Genomic DNA, 23,701 nt, shown 5'->3' on the forward strand with positions numbered 1-23,701 from the left:
GACATTTTTCATCCGCCATCCCCTCATGCTTCCTTACCCCCAACCCTAAGATATATTTCAGGGACAGCCCTAACTGCCGATTTTCGAACTTCGATTAAATGGATGTGGAGGCTTGCACACTACTAGTTTACGTCTCGGCTAAATGTGGGATAACTGACGATCAGTACTGTATTACCGGGACGCAGACAAGAATGTCGTAAAGCGTTAGCCAAACCAAATACAAAACGGAAGATTGCAGACGGAAATGTATTTATAGCGCCACCTACAATCCATGTGAGGCCGTCTAGCCAGGTAAATGAACAGACGATATGACGACATGCATATTCTGACGTACAGATTTTTACATTCCGGAAATCGACTCGTGTATCCCTTGCGCAAATTTGGACATATAAACATGCAGACTAATTTCTGTCACACTACAATAGTAACGAATCCTGTTGCACATTTGGGTGGTTATGGTTGTGAGTTTGCATCTTTGAATACATTTATCTTGTGGTGCAAATTTTTAATATATAATATATCGAGCAGTGAAAAGATATTCCTTGCTTTTGATAAATTCCATTATGATAATGCCGTCTGTTGTTGTATGTTTTATTGTCTTGCGACAATGATGTGTATGTTGATTATGGATGTTAAGTCATTATCAAAGAGTGTTTGTTATACTAATCAATGCCAAGATGTGTGTTAAGATAAGACGATCGCGTGACAGGAGATACGAACTGTTACAGTCACGAGTATCCCTGGATCCTAAAGCCGCAAGACTCATATATTTATACCATTAAATACGAAATAAATGCTTTTGGGTTTGGCCAACAGTCAAAAGCCTATTATAAGGCTTGTTATATTGAGACTTATAATAAAATATATTATTTATTTAGTTATATTCATATTTGGAGGTTGAAAATGGACACTTGTGTCAACAATCTATGCAATAAAATATTCTTTAAACTGTAGACGCTTCCAAGAATTGGTGTAGATATTCTAAACGCTCACCACCTGTTTTTGGTTTCATTTTTTCTTTTCTTTTTCCAAAAGGTGCAGCAAATGATATGCTTATCATACTGGAATATTTGGACTATTTTTGGTAGACATTTTATTGTTTCAGTATTTCACATTCAGTCATAGATCCGCGTTCGTGGACGAAATCCATAAATTCCACTTTTAAAGAACGGCCACGCCATCTTTAATCTGGCACACAGGCCAGACGCCGACGTGGTATGTAATTGAGAAACACCAGGATCCTCAACTGTGTCTGGGAATCCTCCACAAATACTGCTAATAATCCATTATCAAGCAGCGAAATGTTATCTCTGTTTAAAAAAAAAGTCAAGTTGGGTGTAAATGGCAAATTGTCGTACGTGGCGCCACTCCCCATGCATACGTGTTCGAGACGATGTGTTTTTTATCTGTTAATATTTAACAGAACAAAGGAAGACAAGAATGACCTTTTTCCATATCATCTTTGGCCTCGATGATGTAGTGGTTAAGTCATCGGACGTGAGGCTGGTAGGTATAACGGGTTAGCAACCCGGTACCGGTTGCCACCCACAGCGAGTTGTAACGACTCAGTGGGTAGGTGTAAGTCCACTTCGCCGACTTCTCTCTCATGAACCACTAACAACAAACCACTTAACCACCGTCATGGCCAGATAGCTGAGCTGTGTGGCCACGATTACCGTGCTAGAGCCTTAATTGGATAGGAACACCAAAACAAAAGTTAAACTGAACTTAACTTTGCGTTTATTTTACTGTATGGACGTGGAAGTCGTTATTGAGGATGACAGAATGTGTTACCATATTGATGCTGACATGATAGTTTTTATTCTGCTTTGAAAATGAGATATGTGTTATGTATTTATATTAACGTAGCTGTTAATCAATGGAATCGTGCCAAATCCAAGCATTAACGTTGTTATCACTAACAAAACCATTTACGAAAACCTTAGTATTTGTGTGAAAATTAAAGGGTCATTTATTACATCTAAACAAATGCAGGGTTGAAAATTAGCAGTCGCCCGGTCGCCCGTGGCGACCTTTATTGGCTAAGGGCGATTAAGAATTTTACAAAGGTAGTCCGTTTGGCGACTATCGATTTTAGTGTCTGGTGAGTATGGTACTAGTTTTAAAAGAAACACACTGATACTGAATCGAATGTGAGAAGGCACACCGCGTCTATGTTGACGCGAAATACAGGTCTGGCAATAGAAGAACTGGTACAGGTTCTATATTTTGACAGCGCCAACATAATGAATAAAGATAAAATTCATATAAAACATATTAATTTATTAGGTATTAAACCCATACCGTCTCAAATAAGGTTTTAATGGGGGGGGGGGGGGGTGCAGTGCAAATTAAAGCAAAAAATATTTACAAATTATCATCAAACTGCATAAGTTAACTCTTTGTGTGTGTGTGTGTGTGATAGAAATTTTACGGCAACTGATGGAACATCCAAGGTAATCTGAATGGCACAGCCATAATACATGACCAAGGCCATATATCTCCACAAAGCAGAGTCGAATGGGCATTTGGCAAAAGAGTTGACGATTCCTTGCATCTCTATCTAGAACAGCTACTCCCGAGGAAATTACTTGCTGGGAATTTCACCCCTCTTGTATCACCACAAAGTTTATTCCATACCTCTTGCATCACCACAAAGAGGACTGCCACTCCCAGACTAGTGTACTAAAGCACGCGCAGTTCTACATTTAGTCTGTTTCTACTGCATTATATTTTACCCTGTAATGAAATGAGATTTAATGAGTTTAATTTGATGGGGGGGGGGGGGGGGGGGTCTTTTTCTTTTTCTTTTTTAGTTGGTATGGGTTTCATGTTTTTATATCAATTTTTACTTTATTCATTATGATGTTAAACATCAATTCATCGTTTTTTAAACATAAACGGTTATTATTCAACAAAAAACCCACTATAGTTTTAATTTTACCTGTGCAGTTAAATTCCAGTGTGATAATTGGAGGGCTAGTTGAATTTGAGAAGGGCCAGTAAGATTTTTCTTCAACTGGCCCTGCTGGCGACCTTGGTTTTCATGTTAATTTTCAACCCTGCAAATGTGCCTTATTGTGGATAATCTAAAAAGCCACAAATATCTTCATGGAAATCGTGCAACTTGCTAATTTTAATATTATAATTTCATAAAGAGATCCATATGTGTTACGTTGTGATATTTGTTAATCGATGTATTAAAACAGCGAACAAAAATCAATTTCCGTGAAGACAGTCACCGGAACCATTAATAATTCTGTAATTGTTCGCTAAACAGGCGTTGTTCGTAGTGATGGAACCGTGAACTTGTAACACGTGTAGACAGTGTATATTGTAGTGCTTGGCTGAATCCTTACAACGTGGGTAAAGTCGATTATACGTCATGCCTGATAGCATCGTCTGCAGTTTTGTCATGATGACGTCATTCATTCATTCATTTATTCACTGATACTAGTTTCGTGCTTATATCCAATAAGGTTCAAAGATACTGTTCTGGGCACACACCTCAGCTATCTTGGCTGGACAATGGGTTAGTGATGGCGTCTTCTGCTTAATAATCGCGTCTGATAATGTCCGCTATTTGACACGTATTTATTGTATTGCCATTCAAATAATGGCCTATCCTCAACAAAATTCTCTGTGTTCGTAAATATACGTTTAAACTGTAACACTTTGTCTTTGTCTTACCTGGTCTGTCTTGAAAATACCTTAATTCACCAAATTAATTTGAAGATCTCCATCTAAACAAAAAGCGTCTGGTTAAGGCTTTCCTTGCAATGTTAAATAATAACACTAGTATCGAGTACTAGCATGCGATGGCCAAGTGACGATTGTTCTAAAAATTAACACATTGATGAAGAGATAAAGTTATTTTATGTTAGCTAGCATGTATGTATGTGTGTAGCTATATATATATATATATATATATATATATATATATATATAAACTACATTAAAATTTAAAATATCTGACTTAGTTTGTTAGTCTGTGAGTCATGAATATTGCCATTTTTATACACACAAACGCACTCACACAAATATCTGACGCTATATAACCGTAAATACAATGTGTTGAGTGCGCCGTTAAATAAAACGTTTCCTTCCTTCACTCAAATATACACACAGACACGTATAGACACCATACATATATACACCAAAAAAACTCATAGACACGCACACCACACCATGTCACACCACACCACACAACACCACACGTATACTCTCACTCACACACACACACACACACACATACACACACACACATACACACACACACACACACACACGCCATATGATATCACAACAAACATAAACACATAGACACTTTCCAGGCATAACAGAATAGTTTTGTCTATATGTTTTTTGCACAAAGAACTTAAATTCATAATAAATAAACAACATAAACATATAGAGGCTCTTGTTACACACAACACATTAAAGCGTGTATTATTTACCCCTCGGTGTGTATTAACCGAGCAGTGTAGAGTACGTAAGAGAAACGCTTGCTGTGGTTTACTAGAAACACTTGTGATGTGAAGCAGACGAGCTGGCGGAGAGTGGATCACCTTTAACGTACAGCGCCACCTAGCGCGGGCATGTCGTGTTGCTTTGTACTCTGATACTACTCAGATAGGAGATACATATTGCATGTCTACTTTCAAAGCATCGCAACAAAGTACGAACTAATCTTGGAACTTCCTAGAGCGAGACAGAGCAGACGGGTGCAAATGTTCAGAAACGTAATATCTTTGACCTGAATTACAGAATTAAATTGTTTACTCAACATTCGCTAGAGATATACCAAATATATGTCATGATAAGAAGTTTGTTTTGTTTATCGACATTAGTAGAGCACATTTGGTCATTTTGACATGTAGTCTTAGAGAGGAAACCCGCTACATGATTTCATTAGTAGCAAGGGATTTTTTTATATGTACCATCCCATAGACAGGATAGCACATACCACGGCAGTTGGTGTACCAGTCGTGGTGCACTGGCTGGAGCGAGAAATAGCCCAATGGGCCCACTGACGGGGATCGTTCCCAAATCGAGCGCTTTACCACTGGGGGTACGTCCCGCCCACTATGTCATGATAAACAATTTGTACATATCTGAAATGTGTGTAACGTCATTAATCAGATTATGCTGTCTGGATGTTATCTACATCACCATAGTAATGCATGACTACAATTAGATAAGTCATCCACTAAACACAATATATGCTGTTGTTTTACACGGTATTGTGTTTCCAGATATCTCTATTGAAAGTTTAGAAGTATATATTAAGACTATGTTACGGTTCATCTTATCGGAAATTCTACCCGTGCATAAACGTAGAAGTACAGGCTAAACATATTCCAAATTTACTCATATACCACATTGTTATAATAGAAACAGATAAACAGACCACACTAGTTTAAACGGTCGACTTCCATGGAGATTATAAAACAAACATGGTAGTTGTATTCTTTTAGGCCATTAAACATTTACCTTTCTTTATGTTGTATATATTTAATATATTGTTATCACAATAGGGGTTTCAGCAGGGTTTTCGACCGTCTTCTCCTTTAAGGTCTTTGTACGCCATATGATAAACTGGTTTTTATCCAGCGAGATGTCTTTATTGTTAACATCTCTTGCAATAGTGTTTGCTTACTAGTGTATTTTAACACGGTCAGACGCGGGATAACAATGGTAGCATTGCAAGTAGCTACACTCTTCAGCGTTTCTGCAGATTATTCAACCAAGCAGCATAGATGTTAAATAAATAACTATGGCCGCAAGTGATACGTGTGCAAAGAAGCAAGAAATAGGTCTATAAGCTATACTGAATGGAAGGTGAACAAGTATACATATTTGTTTCACCTAACTGCATCTTGTAGACGAAGGGGAACCGAAGGGAAATCTGAAATAGATCTCATTCCTTCACTCATTTTCGAAAACATGATTAATATTAAATATTTTAAAATATTTCATCCTTAGTTGTTTGTCGTGGTGGTGGGTTTGTTTGGGGTGGAGTTCGGGGGCTTATGGGGGGGGGGGTGTTTTGGGGGGTGCTAATTATCCTTAATGAATAATCTTTCTTAATCCAGCATATTAAAGAATTTTTGTCTCTACCTTCTTTTTTCTTTCTTTTTTCTCTCTTTTTTTTTTTTTTTTTTTTTGGGGGGGGGGGGTGTCTTCTTTTCTTTTTCGGTTCATTGGGATTTACGTTCAGCTTGGTTAACTGTAAAAATGCGGAAGAAGAAAACATGTGTGGTTTACGAGCGCGGTCGTGATGGGAGCACGACTTCCGTCGAAGCGCGTGCAGGTCTACGCTTCTTAATCTTCTCCATCCTTATGTTATCTCGTCCTATTTACTAGATCTGGTTTTCTTCTCCGATTTCCATGTCGTATGCAGTTAGGATCACTACATATATTGTACATTTACACCGTCTGCTACATGACCCAACGAAGTCCTTTTAAAAAAAATTAGATCATCCTTATAGGGTTGCACTGTACCAACTCAGAGAGTTCCGTGTCAAAGTTTGTGGCGCACCCTCAAACATTTACACACTAAACGTAGCCGCATAATACCTGACATTGATTATGTTTGCAAATTATACTATATCTATTCCCAATACATTAATACACGTTTATTTAGTATTCAGATGCAATGCAGTATAGAAGACGTTAAAACCAGCACAAGGTACTTTAAAAACAAAAATGGATTTTACAAAAATAAGGCTTCCTAATAAAGACAATTAAATTACTGAGATGTCATGTGACTCCCACCCTCAATATTCTTGCAGGCAGATTAAATATAAGGTACCACACCACACCTTACACGTGTACCGATTAAATCGGTTTTTAGATTAATGACAAATATATTTCATGGCATTAAAAGGAAGGACATGTTTTATTTTAACGACACACTCAACACAATTTTTTTTACGGTTATATGGCGTCAGACATGTGGTTAAGGACCACACAGATATTGAGAGAGGAAACCTGCTGTCGCCACTTCATGGGTTACTCTTTTCGATTAGCAGCAAGGGATCTTTTATATGCACCATCCCAAAGACAGGGTAGTACATACCATGGCCTTTGATATACCAGTCGTGTTGCACTGGCCGGAACGAGAAATAGTCCAATGGGCCTACCGACGGGGATCGATCACAGACCGACCGCGCATCAAGCACCCAAACTTATTTATTGTTGGTATCAGTACATTACATTAATGACACAGCAGGTGCGGATCCAGAAGATTTTTAATAGCGTGGGCCCAAAACCCGTTGTTGCTTGTGAACAAGTGGATGAGATAAGCTTTCTTTTTTGTGTGTATTCTATAATATAATATTGTTTGAAAAAAATAGAGGGGCGTGTCACCTGGACTACCCGCCTGAATCCGCGCCTGAATTGTTTATTGACTTATGTTTCCAAATTGTTTCTTAAATATAGGTAATACTACAATATATTCCGCTCGGAAGATGGAAAAGAACATTAGTTTGAAACACACTATAGAGTGATGCTTTTGTTATGCAAATAGCCGTAGTTATTTATAGGAGAAAGAACGTGTATTCAAAACATATAGAGATTTTTGTAAAATGGAAATAAGTAAACTTCGTGCATTTTAGATGATGAATTGTATATATATTATGTCGGGGTTTTGGGTTTGTTTTCACGCGTATGTAAAGAAAACAAGTACTGAATAGGAATTAAACGTAACATTTGCAAAAAAAACTTAGTCTAAACAATTGAACAGGACTATAGTTAAGCTTCCATCGCCACCTTCTCCATACATCACACACACTGTTCTTCCCCCATTTAGACACGTATTAACTCTCCTTGGATGTTTTAGGTTTACGGACATCTTTTTCGTATGCCATGTAATTGCTGCCGAATACCAATAAAGTATTTTAACCAGCTGCCGATCAAGCGATTTACGACTTTAACTGAACGCTTCCGACGTATACGCCATGTTTTCTCGTATAAGTCAACCAGTGATTGTTTGCCAGCTAGTTTCGCCCAGTGAGTGCGAGATTTGCAAGAATAATTCTCTCCTAGGCATTGCAATTTAAAGATCATTAAGCGCATGTAGAGTAGCCTTTCGCCGCAGTTAACTACTCCGGGGGCTCTAAAACTACGAGGCGTGAAAGAGACGTTTCTCTTAATTGATTTTCCAAACTCGTTTGTTAGTCGATCTAGTCGAATAATTATCCAAAGAGGAGGATGGGTTTTTTCTTCCTTTCGTATGCCAGTGTGACTAGGAAAACAGATATATGTTACAGAAAACGGATCTCACACAAGACATGAAGTTTTCTAAAGTAGTAGGAATATTTTGGCACGTGTCAGTTTGACGGTCGAATCTAGTGGAGGCGCTCAGAGGAATTTCTGGGGGTGGGGAGGGTTGGGGTTTTTTTCTTTAGTAAAATCATTTTTAAAGCCTCGACGGACAGCGTAATCGTGATGTGTTTCTTCTAATAGGTAGGCTTAGTGAATACCAGTGTACCAAAATTAACTAATGAATCAATGTTTAACGACACCCCACCACCAAAAATATATCGGCTATTGGGTGTCACAATAAGGTAAATGCATCAATGATACCAATATACCAAGACATACTAGTGATTATTTTAATGCTCCAATAACATCAATTTATCTGTAATGCAAAATGAGCGCTTTACAAATACATAGTACACGTATTGCCTTAAAAAGTACAAAGCACATGTAGCTTATTAGTAATATCAATAAAATACTACCATTTACCAGTTGGAAACCCTGCGTAATAAACGTCCTCATTTGATGCCACTTATAGCCGGTTTCCTGATTTCGGCTGCCGTCTATTATTAATATCATGGGCGGATCCAGGAATTTGTTTTGGGGGGGGGGGGGTTACAATTTAATCTTGGATATTGTGGATGATGCTCTTTTTAAAAAGTCATTTAAAAAAGTCATTTCACGCGGGCTGTTTGGGGGGGGGAATGGGGAGGGGGGATTGACATTGTTATTTATGTCTCGTCGTGTTCTAATTTCCTAAAGATTTCAATCTATATCTATTATTAAACTCGCATGAAACCTATATAATACCTATAAAACAAGTCGTAATAGGTCATACGATCAGTTGCACAATGCGCGCGGTAACTTCATCTTTGAATACAGGAATGGCCAGTTGAAAGACGTAGAGACGTTAAATCGGTTGTACGAGTGTTCCTACAGCCTAATGGCAGTTCGACCGGACATAACGCAGTGTGGAAGACGTTAGCGTGTTACTTGTACAGACAAGTTAGCAGTTTATTGCTGGGTGTTATAAACATAAAAGTGCAGGCACGGTTAATCTAAATTATTATCACTTGTCGGGTTACAAATCGGTTTCTCCAAAGTGATTAACACAGGTGTTACCAGCCATGGAGACTAAAGGAAAGGAATGTTTGTTGTAACGACACCTCTGCATTTTTTTTTCAAACTACAGGCCCGAGTTCAGGCAGACCAAGCAGAAAGACGTTCGCAAACCTGAGTTATCTGCTTCACGGAAAACGAAATGTCCACGTCGAGAGTCAATCAAATAGTTCGCGAACGTTAGCTGACTAAACTTGGGGCTGTTGTTTGTTACAGGACATAATATGGTTATTCCAACACTTGTTTGTGATAACGACAGCGGGATCTCTCTGCAGTTGCATAGGTTAATCATACTGAGTAGCAGCAAGGGGTCTTTTATATGAATTTTGTCATAGACATGACGTGGCGGGATTTAGTTCAGTCGATCGAGTGCTCGCCTGAGGTGCTTGTGTCGCAGGATGAAATCACCTCAGTGGATCCATTCAACTGATTGGGGGGTTTTCTCGTTCCAAGCAGTGCATCACAGCTGGCCAAAGGCCGTGATATGTGTTTCGTGTCTATGGGAAAGTGCATATAAAAGATCCATTGCTGCATTAGGAAAATTGTAGCGGGTTTCCTCTGATGACTACTAGTCATAATTACCAAATGTTTGACATCCAATAGCCGATGATTAATTAATCAATGTGCTCAAAACAAACTTCTTCTTTGTCACAAACATGACAGCATTTTCCACTGTACTTGATGGACCAGTCGTGGGACTCCAACCCCACCCTTCCCCCTGTTTATGGAATATAGCGATCGATTTACACTATAATAATTTGCATGATTAGAAACTGATAAAAGTAAACAATTCCACCGGGTCTGACGGCCTGATTCCATTTCCCTTAAAACAAAAATTAAATATTCTTAAGTAAAAAAAAAAAAAGTATGGCTCCCACTTCCATCCCCCAGTCCCACTTTACTACGGGATCTACTTCTTCGGACCGGCCTCGGTGGCGTCGTGGTTAGGCCACCGGTCTACCGGCTGGTAGGTACTGGGTTCGGATCCCAGTCGAGGCATGGAATTTTTAATCCAGATGCCGACTCCAAACCCTGAGTGAGTGTTCCGCAAGCTCGATGGGTAGGTGTAAACCACTTGCACAGGCCAGTGATCCATAACTGGTTCAACAAAAGCCATGGTTTGTGCTATCCTGCCTGTGGGAAGCGCAAATAAAAGATCCCTTGCTGCTACTCGGAAAGAGTAGCCCATGTAGTGGCGACAGCGGGTTTTCCACTCAAAATCTGTGTGGTCCTTAACCATATGTCTGACGCTATATAACCGTAAATAAAATGTGTTGAGTGCGTCGTTAAATAAAACATTTCTTTCTTTCTACTTCTTCGGCGTTCAAGCTACTCGGTTAATCATGTTTTAGATCTGGCGTCCGGTTGTGTTGAAAAATACCGCTGTCTGGATCAAAGTTAAAGTTTATTTTGTTTAACAACACCACTTGAGTACATTGATTAATTAATCATAGTCTATTCGATGTTAAACATTTGGTAATTCCGACACGTAGTTATCAGAGGAAATCCGTTTTAGTTTTCCTAATACAGCAAGGGATACCTTATAATATGCACTTTCCCACGGACATGAAAGCACATACCACGCCCTTTGACCATTTGTGGTTCACTGGGTGGAACGAAAAACAAAACCCTCTAATTTGAATGGATCTACCGAGGTGGTTCGATCCTGCGACGGAAGCACCTTAAGCGATCTTTGTTGCTCCAAACTTTATTAGTGAGTTTTGCTCCATTTGGCCAGGGGCCTAATTCACTAAACTTTGCGATCTCGCAGTGCAATGCTAAAAGACTTGCAAAGAGGATGCTTTGTTGTCTAGCAGAGCCTAAGAGACCTTTGTGAATTAGGCCCAGTACTTTAACTTTGCTTCATTGTAAACGGGGCAAGACTGTAGGATGTGTTCTGTACCCTATGGTCCTCTTGTTTTTTGACCTGGACAGCCATCGATTTCTTCCAGCTTCAGGCGGTACATCTATAACGAGACACTACAATGTGATCGTATCTGGAACAGCGATAATAGGTTTTTAATTCGCCGTAATATGTAAAACCGTATCTGTTGGTTATTCATGCCTCGTTATAATTAATAAATCAAGTCTGTGAATAAAACGTGGAGACAGGTGCGTTTTACTGGTCAGGTTTTAAACAAGGTAATGGAACCTCGGAACACAAACACGTCCCGCAGTGGCGCTAAAACTCACCAAATAGGTTCTTTGTACTAATACGAATTTAATCTACTGGCGGGTTAAAAGTCTTCATAAAGATGCCGCGTCAAGGAGCGAAGTGTAGAATAATGAAACATTTGGTGAATAAAAATAATATTTACGGGTATTAGCGCTCGTGTGAGCGCTACTGCTGGTCCAGTCGGAACTGTGTAAATCTCCACGAGCACAGAACTCGAGCCATCGGAGACGTCTTGCGGCTAAATGGTGTCTGGTGTGCCATTGTGTAAGAATAATAGGAGAAAATATAGTTTAATTGTAATAACGAAAGAGCCGTGTAGCTGCACAGTATCACTAAAAGGCTTGAAATTGACTTCTGTATGATTTGCGGGGGATCATTAAAATTTTCTCATGACTCGCGCGCGACAAAGTTCAAAGAACAATAAATCTCTTACAGGTCGGTGCAAACCGTTTGATCCGTTTAGTGTGTCCAGGACTCCCCGTGTGTTGTGTGAGTTCATTCCACAGTAAAAACACGAAAACTTGTGATTGTGAATAGTTTATATTTTAAAGCAAAATTATGTTGACTAGACTTCTAATTCCTGGTTTGGGACTGTGCCCTCGGACCCCCTCCCTCCACAGTACAGATCTCGCTGCCTTCGGCAAACTCAATCTTGACCTCTTCTGAAATGTGTGACCCCCTTTACAAAATGCTGGATCCACCCCTGCGGATGTTACCAAAAATATTTGGGAGGAAGAAGACATGTTTGAGGGGTAAAATATGATCTTTTTTACTGTCCACTGGACGTTTTTGAGTACTAAAGTAAAAACGATGAGAATAGCATTTAGTTATGTCCATATAAATAACATACTAGTATGCTTTGTCAACCAAGTCTAGTGCTTGCATTTTATAGCATGAAACGGTTATAGTATTTATATGACATTTTACTTATTTACTTATGTTACATACAATAACTATGTTACAGAAAGGTGAAGTTTATTTATTAACCTGTCAAAAGTTGTATTTTGTGAAATAACAGTGGTTTGTGTACATATTGCCTCAACAAATGACTATCAAATTACATTGATAACATTTTATTATCCTCTCAAATGTTATTTCTTGAATCAAACATTTGGCATTGTTTATAGCAATTTAATTTTTTCACGAGACCTTTCGATGAAAGTTGGCTTCCATGTACTATATGGCTAAAGGAAGAAGATGTCTATTTCCACTGTTTATTTGACAAAAGGTCAGGCGAAATAGCGGGAAAAACACACGTGGGGATTGTTCCCGGCCAAACAGCCTCTCAATATCGCATGCTGCTAGTATGCAATTTCTGCGAACTGGTGTCTGAACGATTCCTTGTGGCGGGAAGATGCACGCGCCAAATGGCACGGTGTACTTCTCTCACAGCTGGAAAACAAAGAAATCAGAGATTTGTAAACGTAGTCTTTTAATCTGGGCTATGCTAACAAACTTCTAAAATGAGAACCCCCCCCCCCCCCCTCCCCCCAAAAAAAATAATAAAATAAAAAATAAATAAATAAATAAATTAATTAATAATAATAATAATAAAATAATAATAATAACCGAAACAAGTTGGCAATGATTATATACAGATGTACAGTGAAACTCGTCTTAATTGAACACCCACGGCATGACCAAATAAAAAGTCTGGTTTAAATGGATGTCCAGTTTAGAGAGGTTATGTTCTGTACCGATATTTTTAAGGGACTATACAAAACGTCCAGTTTTGAGAGAACACTGGTTTACTGAGGGTCTAGTCTTGAGGGGTTTCGCTGTATATGTTGATTTAGATAAAACTATAACAAATTTTTTATAGTCTCTTTTTAGAGGGGTTTCACTGTGTAAGTACACATTACTGCCCATCACTAACGACCTTCGATATACCAGTCGTGGAGCACAGGCTGGAACAGGGACAACATACGGGGATATTTTACTGCTGGAATATTTTCAACCTTCGCAACTTAATTTTAGTTTAAGTGTTTAAGTAAAGAAAACGTTTATTAAAGTCAGCTGTGAATTAGTACAAGTATGTTCGATATTTCACGGACTGCAACTCTCACTTGAGACTTCGTTCAGGTAGAGAGGTGTTTTATGGCGAGTGTTTACAGAGTGCTGCATCAGATAGCCCCGCACCTGCTAAAGGCGCCACCGCACCTTGATGTGTTTGTGTGAACCAGTCTACGGTAACTCACATTCCCTGCCAGCAGGCTGACCATTTTCACCAACTTTATGCCCCAATTTGAAATCCAACTGGAAATCCAGGCGTGTTTTCTCGCACGTGCAACGGGCGTACATCTGATTTACTCTACACACTCGGTGTTTAGAAGTGGAGTTATAAATCGACTGTAGTGTTTCCTGCACACTTTGCAAGACTTCGCTTTTTAGTGACTCATTCTCAAATTACTTCCCCTGTTTATCCATTTGTCGGAATCTGAAAATGGTTATATATGCTCGCTTCGTTTAGACAACAAATGTGTACTGAAGTTGTGTTGATTCTTCTTCGTCATTGTCATCATCATAATAATCATTAGCATCGTCATCATTAACTTTTTTATTGTCTCAACCAGTGCCTCGGAACTGGTATAACAATGGCAGTGGTGTGTGCTGTTCTGTGTGTGGGGAAAGTGCATTTACAATATCCCTTGCTGCTAATGGAAACATGTAGTGGGCTTTATCTGAGACAATGTGTCAAACACTACCACATATTTGACAGCCAATAGCTGATGATTAATAAATCAATGGGATATAGTGGCATCATAAAACATTACAAACGTTTATTAACTGTTTGTATTTTTAAGACCATTTTAACGATATTTTATATTAAAAGACTCCGTTTTTATTTTAGTATTAAACCTGCCCTGGTACTACTAATACATCGGTAGGTGGTGCGAGCTGCCTTATAATGTATATTATCTAGTTGTGTTGGCAAAACACTGATGGTTTTACGTATCATTTGTGGTTGATATGACATTCAGTTCTATGTGTTGATTTTAAACAAATCATTCTGTCGATAGCCGTTTTGGACAAATCTACTTCAACACCACGCGAAATGAATATTGTAGTAACACCCGTCTTTAAATACAGAACTTGGTGTTAAGCATTAGGATGATTATCCACATTACGAATGTTTTCTAAGTCATTAATGTTATGTTTAAAACAATAATAATAGAAGGAATGAAGGAAATGTTTTATTTAACGACGCATTCAACACATTTTATTTATGGAGATATGAGTTCGGATATATGGTTACGAACCACACATACATTGAGAGAGGAACCCTGCTGTCGCCACTTCATGAGCTACTCTTTTCGATTAGCAGCAAGAAATCGTTTATATGCACTATCCCACAGACATGGTAGTACATACCACGGCCTTTGATATGCCAGTCGTGGTACACTGGCTGGAACAAGAATAATAATAGAATGATCAGAAATGTGTGAACTAAAGATAGACCATTTAATACAGAATAGATACGAAAACACATAAATACACACACATGCACGCACGCGCGCACACACACACACACACACACACATATATATATATATATAATACATGCGCGCACACACACACACACACACACACACACACACACACACACACACTATATTTAGCCACTGTACAGACCAATCGTCTGTTAAGTTAAGCACTTCGTATCATTGATACTGGCACGTGGAAAGTTGGTGGAACGAATTGGTTTCGCGAGTTGTTCTCGTGCAGGTCTGCAGAACGTGGAGGTATCGCTAGTATCTTGATGTGTTCTAACACCTTTGTAGTAATTTGCCACAGCATACCTTGCAGTGATCAATAACCCTTACTGTCAGGCCGTTAATGAGGAGGCGGGCAGGTAAAGCCGCGGCTAGTAGTCGGGGCGAATACAGTGTGCAAGACATATTAGGCGGAACCGACTACACGTTCATCTGAAACAACAAACGCGAATGAATGGACTCTCGATAATGTCGGATTTTACCGTGTTGTTTTGTTCTATTAGTGTCGCAGCTATTGTGGCAACACAACCCTTTAGTAATTTTTTAGACATTAAAATGAACTTCTGGTTTTGTTGCTTCTTCTTGCTAGTCTGTGACCTTGTATAGTTATATTGGTTTATTCTTTTAGTTTCTGTAATGTTAATAGCATTAATACCAATAGCTATATACAAACGATTATCGTTTAGTTACTATTACCGGAAGTGCTAATATAACTGAGCTCGGAAGTGTATCATATTTGAAATGAGTTTGTTGAGCGAGAACATTACAATTTCTTAACTTTCTCCGTTTTATCTTTTTGTTGTTGTTGTTCTTTTCACTTCTTCTCCATCCAGCTCTCTCTCTCTCTCTCTCTCTCTCTCTCTCTCTCTCTCTCTCTCTCTCTCTCTCTCTCTCTCTCTCTCTCTCTCTCTCTCTCTCTCTCTCTCTCATTTGAATATTCTAGGTGTTCTTTTTAAACCTTGCATCCCTATTCCTAAGGCGCTAAGGTGAGTTGAATCCAGTACCTGTCAATCTTAAGTTCGAAGACTTAACCGTTACTTCTCCAGACGGGGATCAGGGAACAAGTCCCCACTAAAATTATTCAAGTGTCTCTTTTTTTCTTCTTCTTCTCATTTGTTTTTATTGGGATGCCCTTTTAACGAATTAGATCATGTGCCTTTTTCCTGCAAAATGTTTTTTGCATCCGCCTCATGGGCCGACTATATACTCACGTATCTAAGTACACATCGCCACAGCCAAAACCGATGCTCAACGTAGGATAGTTGTAATTTGTCTGTTCGTATTCGAAAGTGCCACAACGCCAGGCAGTAATTTAATAATTGTTCGAAGTGGTTTGTGGACGTGTGATAGATGGTTATGTCCAATGGTGTGTAATATTTTTAAGATGTGGATTTAGGTTTTTTCGTGGGGGAGGTACAATAAAGGTAACCGAAGGGACGCCTGTAGGCGCGAATGTCAGGTTTACGGTTTATGTGTTTCTTTGTTTTGTTGTTTTTGTTTTTTGTTCTATTTCTTTTTCTTTTTAGTAATTACTCAGTAGTGATAGGTCGCTTTCTTTCAAAATGTACTTATAATGAATTATTGTTCGCATTAAATCATTTTCTAATCTTTGAATACATCAAACATAATATATTTTTAATGAAATGTTTGGGGTGTTTTGTTGGGGTCTTTTGTTGTTGTTTTGGGTGGGGTTTTTTTTTTGCGGGGGGGGGGGGGTAATTAGAAATATGTTTTTGATATAAACTTGGAACTGTATTTTTTAAACAATAAATGTGGTTAATACTTTTAAATTATTTTACTGCTACCTTTCAGTTCTATTTTTGTGTGTGATTTATGAACAAAGAAGGAAGGAAGTGTTTTATTTAACGACGCACTCGACACATTTTATTTACGGTTATAGGCGTCAGACCACAGGACCATGTAGATATTGAGAGAGGAAACCCACTGCCGCCACTTTATGAGCTATTCTTTCGATAAGCAGCAAGGGATCGTTTAAATGCACTATTCCACAGACAGGGTAGTACATTATGAACACAGAAAGACTGTAATGTAAACTAACTTTAAATGGCTCTCATACATTCTGAAAGTAAATATTTACTAAAACCTTTCAACACCATGAGAGATAATTATTCTTTGATTAATGCTTTCGGACGCTTCCCCTAATTTGAACTTCTGGTTCTCGTCTGCTTCAGAAGTATCCAAGCTCGAGCACGGCGCGTGCACCAGCACGCGATCGGTCTTCCTAGCCGCTCACGGGTCGGCTAGGTTACCATGTCAATGTCTTGTTTGTTTACAGACTCCTGCTTCTGATAATATTGGCAAACTAAGTACGATAAGATTTAATTAAGCAAATCATCTCATCCTGGGGCTTTTAATCAGAGATTCCCATCGGGAACACGGTTGGTATGTTGGTGTCGATGGAGACGTATCTGCACGAACAAGGTGTGTTATGAAATACGTTTATCTGTCGACGTTTCTCCTTTAGATGTCTCGTAACGACAGTTGCATATGCAGTGTGCCTTGTAAAATTGAGCTAATATACATTTGCATCGCTAGCAGCAGAGTTATCACCATGTCATTCGTGTTGATTCGAGTTGAAATGTTGCTTTGTTGGCTAAATGTAATGCGATCGTATTAGTTTAGCGTCGAAGATAGACTAGACGGGACAGAATAACCTTCTAGATACTGTGTCTACCGCCTATTGAATTAACTGAACAGAAATAGGTGTATGTTATAATGCAAGCTGTCTGCTCATCAATCATATCTATGTCCTACAAATTGCTTAATTGACACCTTCGTATGGCATCTATACAGCTGACGTCTGGTATCAGCGAAGCTGTGTTATGGGCCAGTAATACGCAAGTGCTTGGGGCATAGCAAAACCGTAATCATGCCCTGGGTACAAATATGACAGAAATCAAACTACTGTATTCATTTTATGATAGATTACAAGATAGAGGACTAGTCTCACCAAGTCGATAGTCGACCATTCTGATTCTATCGCATCACAGGTAGCATGGTGGTTGAATATTGATGTTAATGATGATGATGAATGCGGTGGTGGTGGTGATAATGTTCGTATATATTTCAGTGGTTGTATACAGCAAATATTCAAGCACGCTTTTCTGCGTATGCAGCTTTATAACATCTCAGATACCATGCTAGTGGACTTTTGATGATGATGATGATGATCATCATCATCATCATCATGGTGGTGGTGGTTGTGCTGGTATTATGATGATGGTGTGGTGATGATGTTTATATGTATGTTCGTGGTTGTGTACAACAATATTTCAAGCACGCTCTTCAGCGATTGCACCACAACTGTCTGAGGGCGGGACATAGCCCAGAGGTAAAGCGTTCGATTGATGCGCGGTCGGTCTAGGATCGATCCCCGTCGGTGGACCCATTGGGCTATTTCTTGTACCAGGCAGTGCACCACGACTGTGTATCAAAGGCCGTGGTATGTACTATCCTATCTGTGGGTTGGTGCATATAAAAATTCTCTTGCTGCTAATCGAAAAGAATAACCCACGAAGTGGTGACAGTGGGTTTCCTCTCTCAATATCTGTGTGGTCTTTAACAATATGTCCGACGCCATATAACCGTAAATAAAATGTGTTGAGCGCGTCGTTAAATAAAACATTTCTTTCCTTCCTCAACTGTCTATGCTGTCTGTCCATAAGAGGTTACCTGGTCTGAAATACGAGAGTCACTACCATCTCGTGTGTTTCTCGTTCTGATCATTGTAAAAAGGATACCACGTGCAGCGGTCTCTGACATACTAGTCATGTGGCACATGCATGTGGCATTTTCTAACAAAACACTAAGACAAACTCTGCAAGTGGCAATCCCTCTACATAATTACCGAAACCAATTGGACGTGCTAAACACAACTAAGATTTACCGATATATAATAGGATTTTAAATCAAAACACTCAGAAAAAAGTGTGCATGCAATTAAGCAAACGTCAAAGCTAAAAGACTTTCTCCCGTCCATCAGTATGGGAATGGTTTTGTATGGTCTGTTGGAATTCGATAACGCTGAACGGTAAGAGAGGAGGGAATCTTACCTGGGATATTTATATTAGTAGCCCTCACAGGGTGATGGACGACGCAAATGTCTGCTCTTAAGATATTATAATCTGATGGGGTTATCGTGGTGCACTAAGGACTACTCCAGAAATGGGCACTGGGGGTCAATTCTTAATACATACCCAGATATATACAACATAAATTGGATCACGCATCATATATGCTACAGGAATCTTTCCACATGTGCGCACAAGTACACATTAACTCTCTCTCTCACACACACACACATACACACACACACACACACACACACACACACACACACACACACACACACACACACACACACACACACACACATGCACTGCACTGCACTGCACTGCACTGCACTGCACACAAGTCCAACATGGTCATTTCTAGTCTTAAGCAGGTGACCGGGAGTCAATTTCAACCAGTATAGCTTCACTAAGCTTGGTTTACCTAATACTATAACCTTGATACTAACGAAAAGAATAACTTAATAGTCACTTCTCAAACAGAATCATTCAATTACGGGGCCGTATTTAAAAACAAAAATATCTACAAAAAAAAGATGTCTTTTTTAATTAAAAGTGTGATTTTTGTCTTGCTGGAAAATACCTATTATTGTGTTTTAGTTTTTGTTGGGTTGGGTTGTTTTTGTTGTTGTTGTTGTTGGGTTGGGGTTGTTGGGGGGTTTTGGGGTTGGGTTTTTTTTTTTTGGGGGGGGGTTGGGTTGTTGTTGGGGGTTGTTGTTGTGGGTTTTTTTTGGGGGGGGCGTTGCTGCCGTTCCCCGCCCTTGGTTATTTTAGATTAGGTACGGCTCTGAGTAAACATTCTTTTTCAATAGATTTTAAGACTTGATTAAATGTAATTTAGAACCACTAGATAACTATGGCCAGTCTTGTGGATACTTCTGAGCAAGTTTATTTGTTCTTCGAAACAGACGTGAATAGGCACACTATGGAACACGTTGAAAGTGGTCCAGTGCCTTTGGTAGAGACCTTTTAATAGGAGGTAATGTGATGGAAAGACTGAATTATAGTCTCGAATAAAACAGATCCTTCCATGAAGCGCGAGTATGATTGATTGGATCTGGAGTAACTATTGTGATTGATTAAAGAACTGAAGACCGCTTTCTGTAAACGTCTATCGGGTTCTGCCTTGTGCAAAGAGACTATTGGGGCCGTTCACAATTACGTAACTCGAAACCAAGACGTTTTAACACCCTTTCCGTACAATAATTTTTAACATTTATTTAAGGATTGTCTGTTATTTGTTTTACGTTCATCGGGGTATGAACAAAAAAAAAAAAAAAAAATTCATACCCAGATGAATGTAAAGGAAATAACAGACAGTCCTTATAATTAAATATAAAGCACATTTACTAATAATAACGTTAAAAGTTCATGTTCTATTTTGAATTATTATTTATTTATTTGGTTCTAAACAACGCTCAATAAGACAAACTACTATCAATATAAAATGGTGTCATCAGATATGACGTTCTGAATTATTCTGCATTCAACATAATGCATTCTCGAATATACTTGTATTATTTAATTATTTAGAACATATCATCATCATTGATGTTTCCCCCCTTTACGCGTCATTCTTCGATATATTTGTTTCCTATGCTCGCTAGTCTAGGTCACGTATTATATTATTCTTGACTTAACACTCAGAATCGGGCCCCTTTTTCCAATTTTTTGTGTTACACTGAAGTAAAATGTGTGGCGACAAACTTGTATAAAGACAGTTGACGATAACACGTGAGTTTATTTAAACATTAGCATTACAAAATAGTATTATACTATAGTGAGGAGACACTATCTTTAACATTTAACTACATTGTTGTGTTTATTTTCCAGATGCCGCCTGGACATCCGACCTTGACTTCATGTTTTCTCCAGAGCGAGCTCACATCAGTGACGTCAGAGCCAGCATCAACTTCACCAAGTCCCACAACTCCACCTTACTTGTCGTGCCCACGCCCATGCCGCCAGCTTGGGGCTGGACCAACAGATACTCCCTAGGGATCGCCTTCGTCAACTTCACTGCTGCACTGCTGGCTTTTACAGTAAGATACGCGGCCGTGTTTTGGTACACGAACAAAGTGCTCAGCGCCATCTTCGGTGTCCAGCTTTTCGCATTGAGCGTCACGTCGTTGTTTGGCTACAGCGGCGTGTCCATTTTGTACAGGATCACGTACAACGCAGACTTCTACTACAACGTCACCCTCTCTTTGGCTTGTCGGACCATTCTAGTGCTCTACATATTCGGTGGGATCATCATGGTTCTATCAACAATAACTGTGTTTAAATACGGAGCTCATTACTTCGAAGAGAAGTTCAAGATCGTTGAAAGAAAGCATCACTCGGAAAGCTACATCAAACAGACGATCATCGTTCACAGTGGCTGTAGCGGCTACGTGCCCCATTCATGTGCTGTGGGAGCGCTGGTTCTGATGGCTGTGTGCAAGGGCCCGATCCTCTACGACATGGTCAGTGCGTACAGGGCGACCAAAGACCCGTTGATTCTCTCGTCCGTCGTCAGTGAGGTGGTGTACATGATTATGTGGATAGCTCTGTGGTTCGGCTTGACTATTAAACAGAAGTGGAAATTTCGAATTCTGGATTATGTTCCTCTGGGTCAGCCTGTCTTCATGATAAACACGAACTCTAAGGAGAACATCATGAAGAATCCGTCGTTTGACAATGACCGCCAGAGTGACTCGTCTTCCGATCGGCCTCGTAGTCGGCAGCAAATCGAATCTCCTCCGGGATACTTCGAGGCCCTCGCGAACATTGACGGAAGCGACGAAAATGAACGAACGCATTCGGATGATAGTACGGAAGAATTCGATAACGCCAATTCTGATTCGCAACTGACTCTTCCCAATGGAGGAGTAATGCGAAAATCTAAGCTCCGTAAAAATGGCGGACAGAGGGTGACGTTTGATGAATCAGTGAGGAGGACAGTCTCGTCCGAGGAGGGGAGTCTAGGGCGGAGTCGGACACCCGTGGGTGGGAGACCCGCCCAGGACTCGAAACGCGTCAACGTGACGGTTGATGTCCACAGTGGGGACGGCGAAAGGGTGAGGACTCCAACTCCTGTGCAGCACACAGACACAAGGGCTGAAAAGCCGCAAAACAACACGTCAGTGGCGAATAACGACGCTGTGGTGCGCAGACAAAACAGCAGTAAAGACACTCTGAACAAGGAGTATCGTAACAGTATTAGAAACAAGTGTGGTGAATATTACGGCAACGTGAACGATCTGTCGTCTTGTTCCGATGATGTCAGTTCCGGCATTTCCTCGGAGCCGCTACCCACTCTTATGTCCTCGTTTCGTGACAAAGTCCGCGAATCGTCCCTGGCAGCTAACAGTTACAAAGAGCAGCGCAAGCTGTTCGGGAACAATAACTCGTTTGAGAAATCCAAAATGAAACCTTCCAACCTGACTCAGACTCAGCTGGACGATAACAGCTCCAAAAGGAGGGGGATCGTGGAGGGAGAGATAGGCGAGGTGTCGCTAAAAATCAATGACATTCGTCTGGACGATCTAGGTCCTCTGGGCACCAACTGCAAGAGACATTCTTCTTGTAACAGCGACAGCACCAGCGGCGCCAGCAGCCTTCCTCTGTCCGCCGACTACACGACGTTGGCGAATGACAGAAACCTCGTTAACGGTACGCCCTGTCAGGACAGTTCGCTGGACAGATCCAGCTTGAGGTTTAACCCGATGGATAAAGGAGAGTACCTCTTCCCGCGCCCGTTGCATCTGAACGTGGCGAAGAAGCCGGAGATTCTAGGAAGGAGGGACTCTGCTAATTACTCGCTGACGTCATCACAAGACACGTCATCGAACGACTCTGAACACGGGCAGGGCCTGTGCAGTCAAGTATAGTGTTTTGTTACCTTTGTCGGATTTGTCGAGTGACGTTTTGCGATTGCGGGTGCATAATGTCTGTTTCCCTTTGTGACCCCTGTGACCTTCAATCCTATAGAGCATGGTGTGTGCATGACAATAAAACAATGGTTTTAGTTTTTTGCATTTCACATTGGGCGAGTCATCACATGACCTTGAAGCTGGACATGAAATATTAAGATTATATGTCATTAGATGCTATGCAATATCATACATATATCATGCGTGGTTTATCGTTATGCCAATACTGATTTTTGTATGGTGGCAATAATGTTCATCTGTTATAGTTTCATGTTAAGATAATAATTACAGTAACATTTGAAATTGTTCAGAGAAGACTATTTTGAAATAAATGTTAATAATATGTACATAGGATAGTATATTTATAAAATATTTTTAATAGGAAATCAGAAGTACATAACATTTTCTTTTAAATGCTAAGTTATTTTTGTTATGATCATGAACATCATCATAGCTGCTGCTGTTTTCATATACCACTAGTATATAAGCACAGCCAACAGAAGCAGCAAACCGAATAGTATTCATAAACAAAGTCACGGCTGTCAGTTTCGGAATTTTGTTTACTGTTTTCTACAAAATATATAAAACATTCAGTAACGTTTACATTGTATTAGCCAAAAGTGTGTAATAATTAGTTGGACAAAA

General features: G+C 39.7%; 2 protein-coding genes across 3 annotated transcripts in view; one reads left to right on the forward strand and one right to left on the reverse strand.

The window, feature by feature from the left end:
* The window catches only part of LOC121382955, an 88,237-nt gene that overhangs the window by 53,227 nt on the left and 11,309 nt on the right, over positions 1–23,701 (forward strand). Inside the window, exon 3 of the mRNA XM_041512644.1 lies at positions 20,976–23,008. Coding sequence (XP_041368578.1) covers positions 20,976–23,008 — 2,033 coding nt within the window. The remainder of the gene's footprint in view (positions 1–20,975; positions 23,009–23,701) is intronic.
* The window catches only part of LOC121382956 (protein FAM204A-like), a 70,710-nt gene continuing 59,476 nt past the window's right edge, over positions 12,468–23,701 (reverse strand). The window contains exon 7 of one of the 2 annotated variants that reach the window (XM_041512646.1): positions 12,468–12,949. In XM_041512646.1, coding sequence (XP_041368580.1) covers positions 12,859–12,949 — 91 coding nt within the window. In that variant the 3' untranslated portion in view covers positions 12,468–12,858. The remainder of the gene's footprint in view (positions 12,950–23,701) is intronic. The other variant, XM_041512645.1, reaches the window with a different exon arrangement.

Source organism: Gigantopelta aegis, chromosome 10 (genome assembly GCF_016097555.1).
Source record: "Gigantopelta aegis isolate Gae_Host chromosome 10, Gae_host_genome, whole genome shotgun sequence".
In the NCBI taxonomy this organism is placed as follows: Eukaryota; Metazoa; Mollusca; class Gastropoda; order Neomphalida; family Peltospiridae; genus Gigantopelta; species Gigantopelta aegis.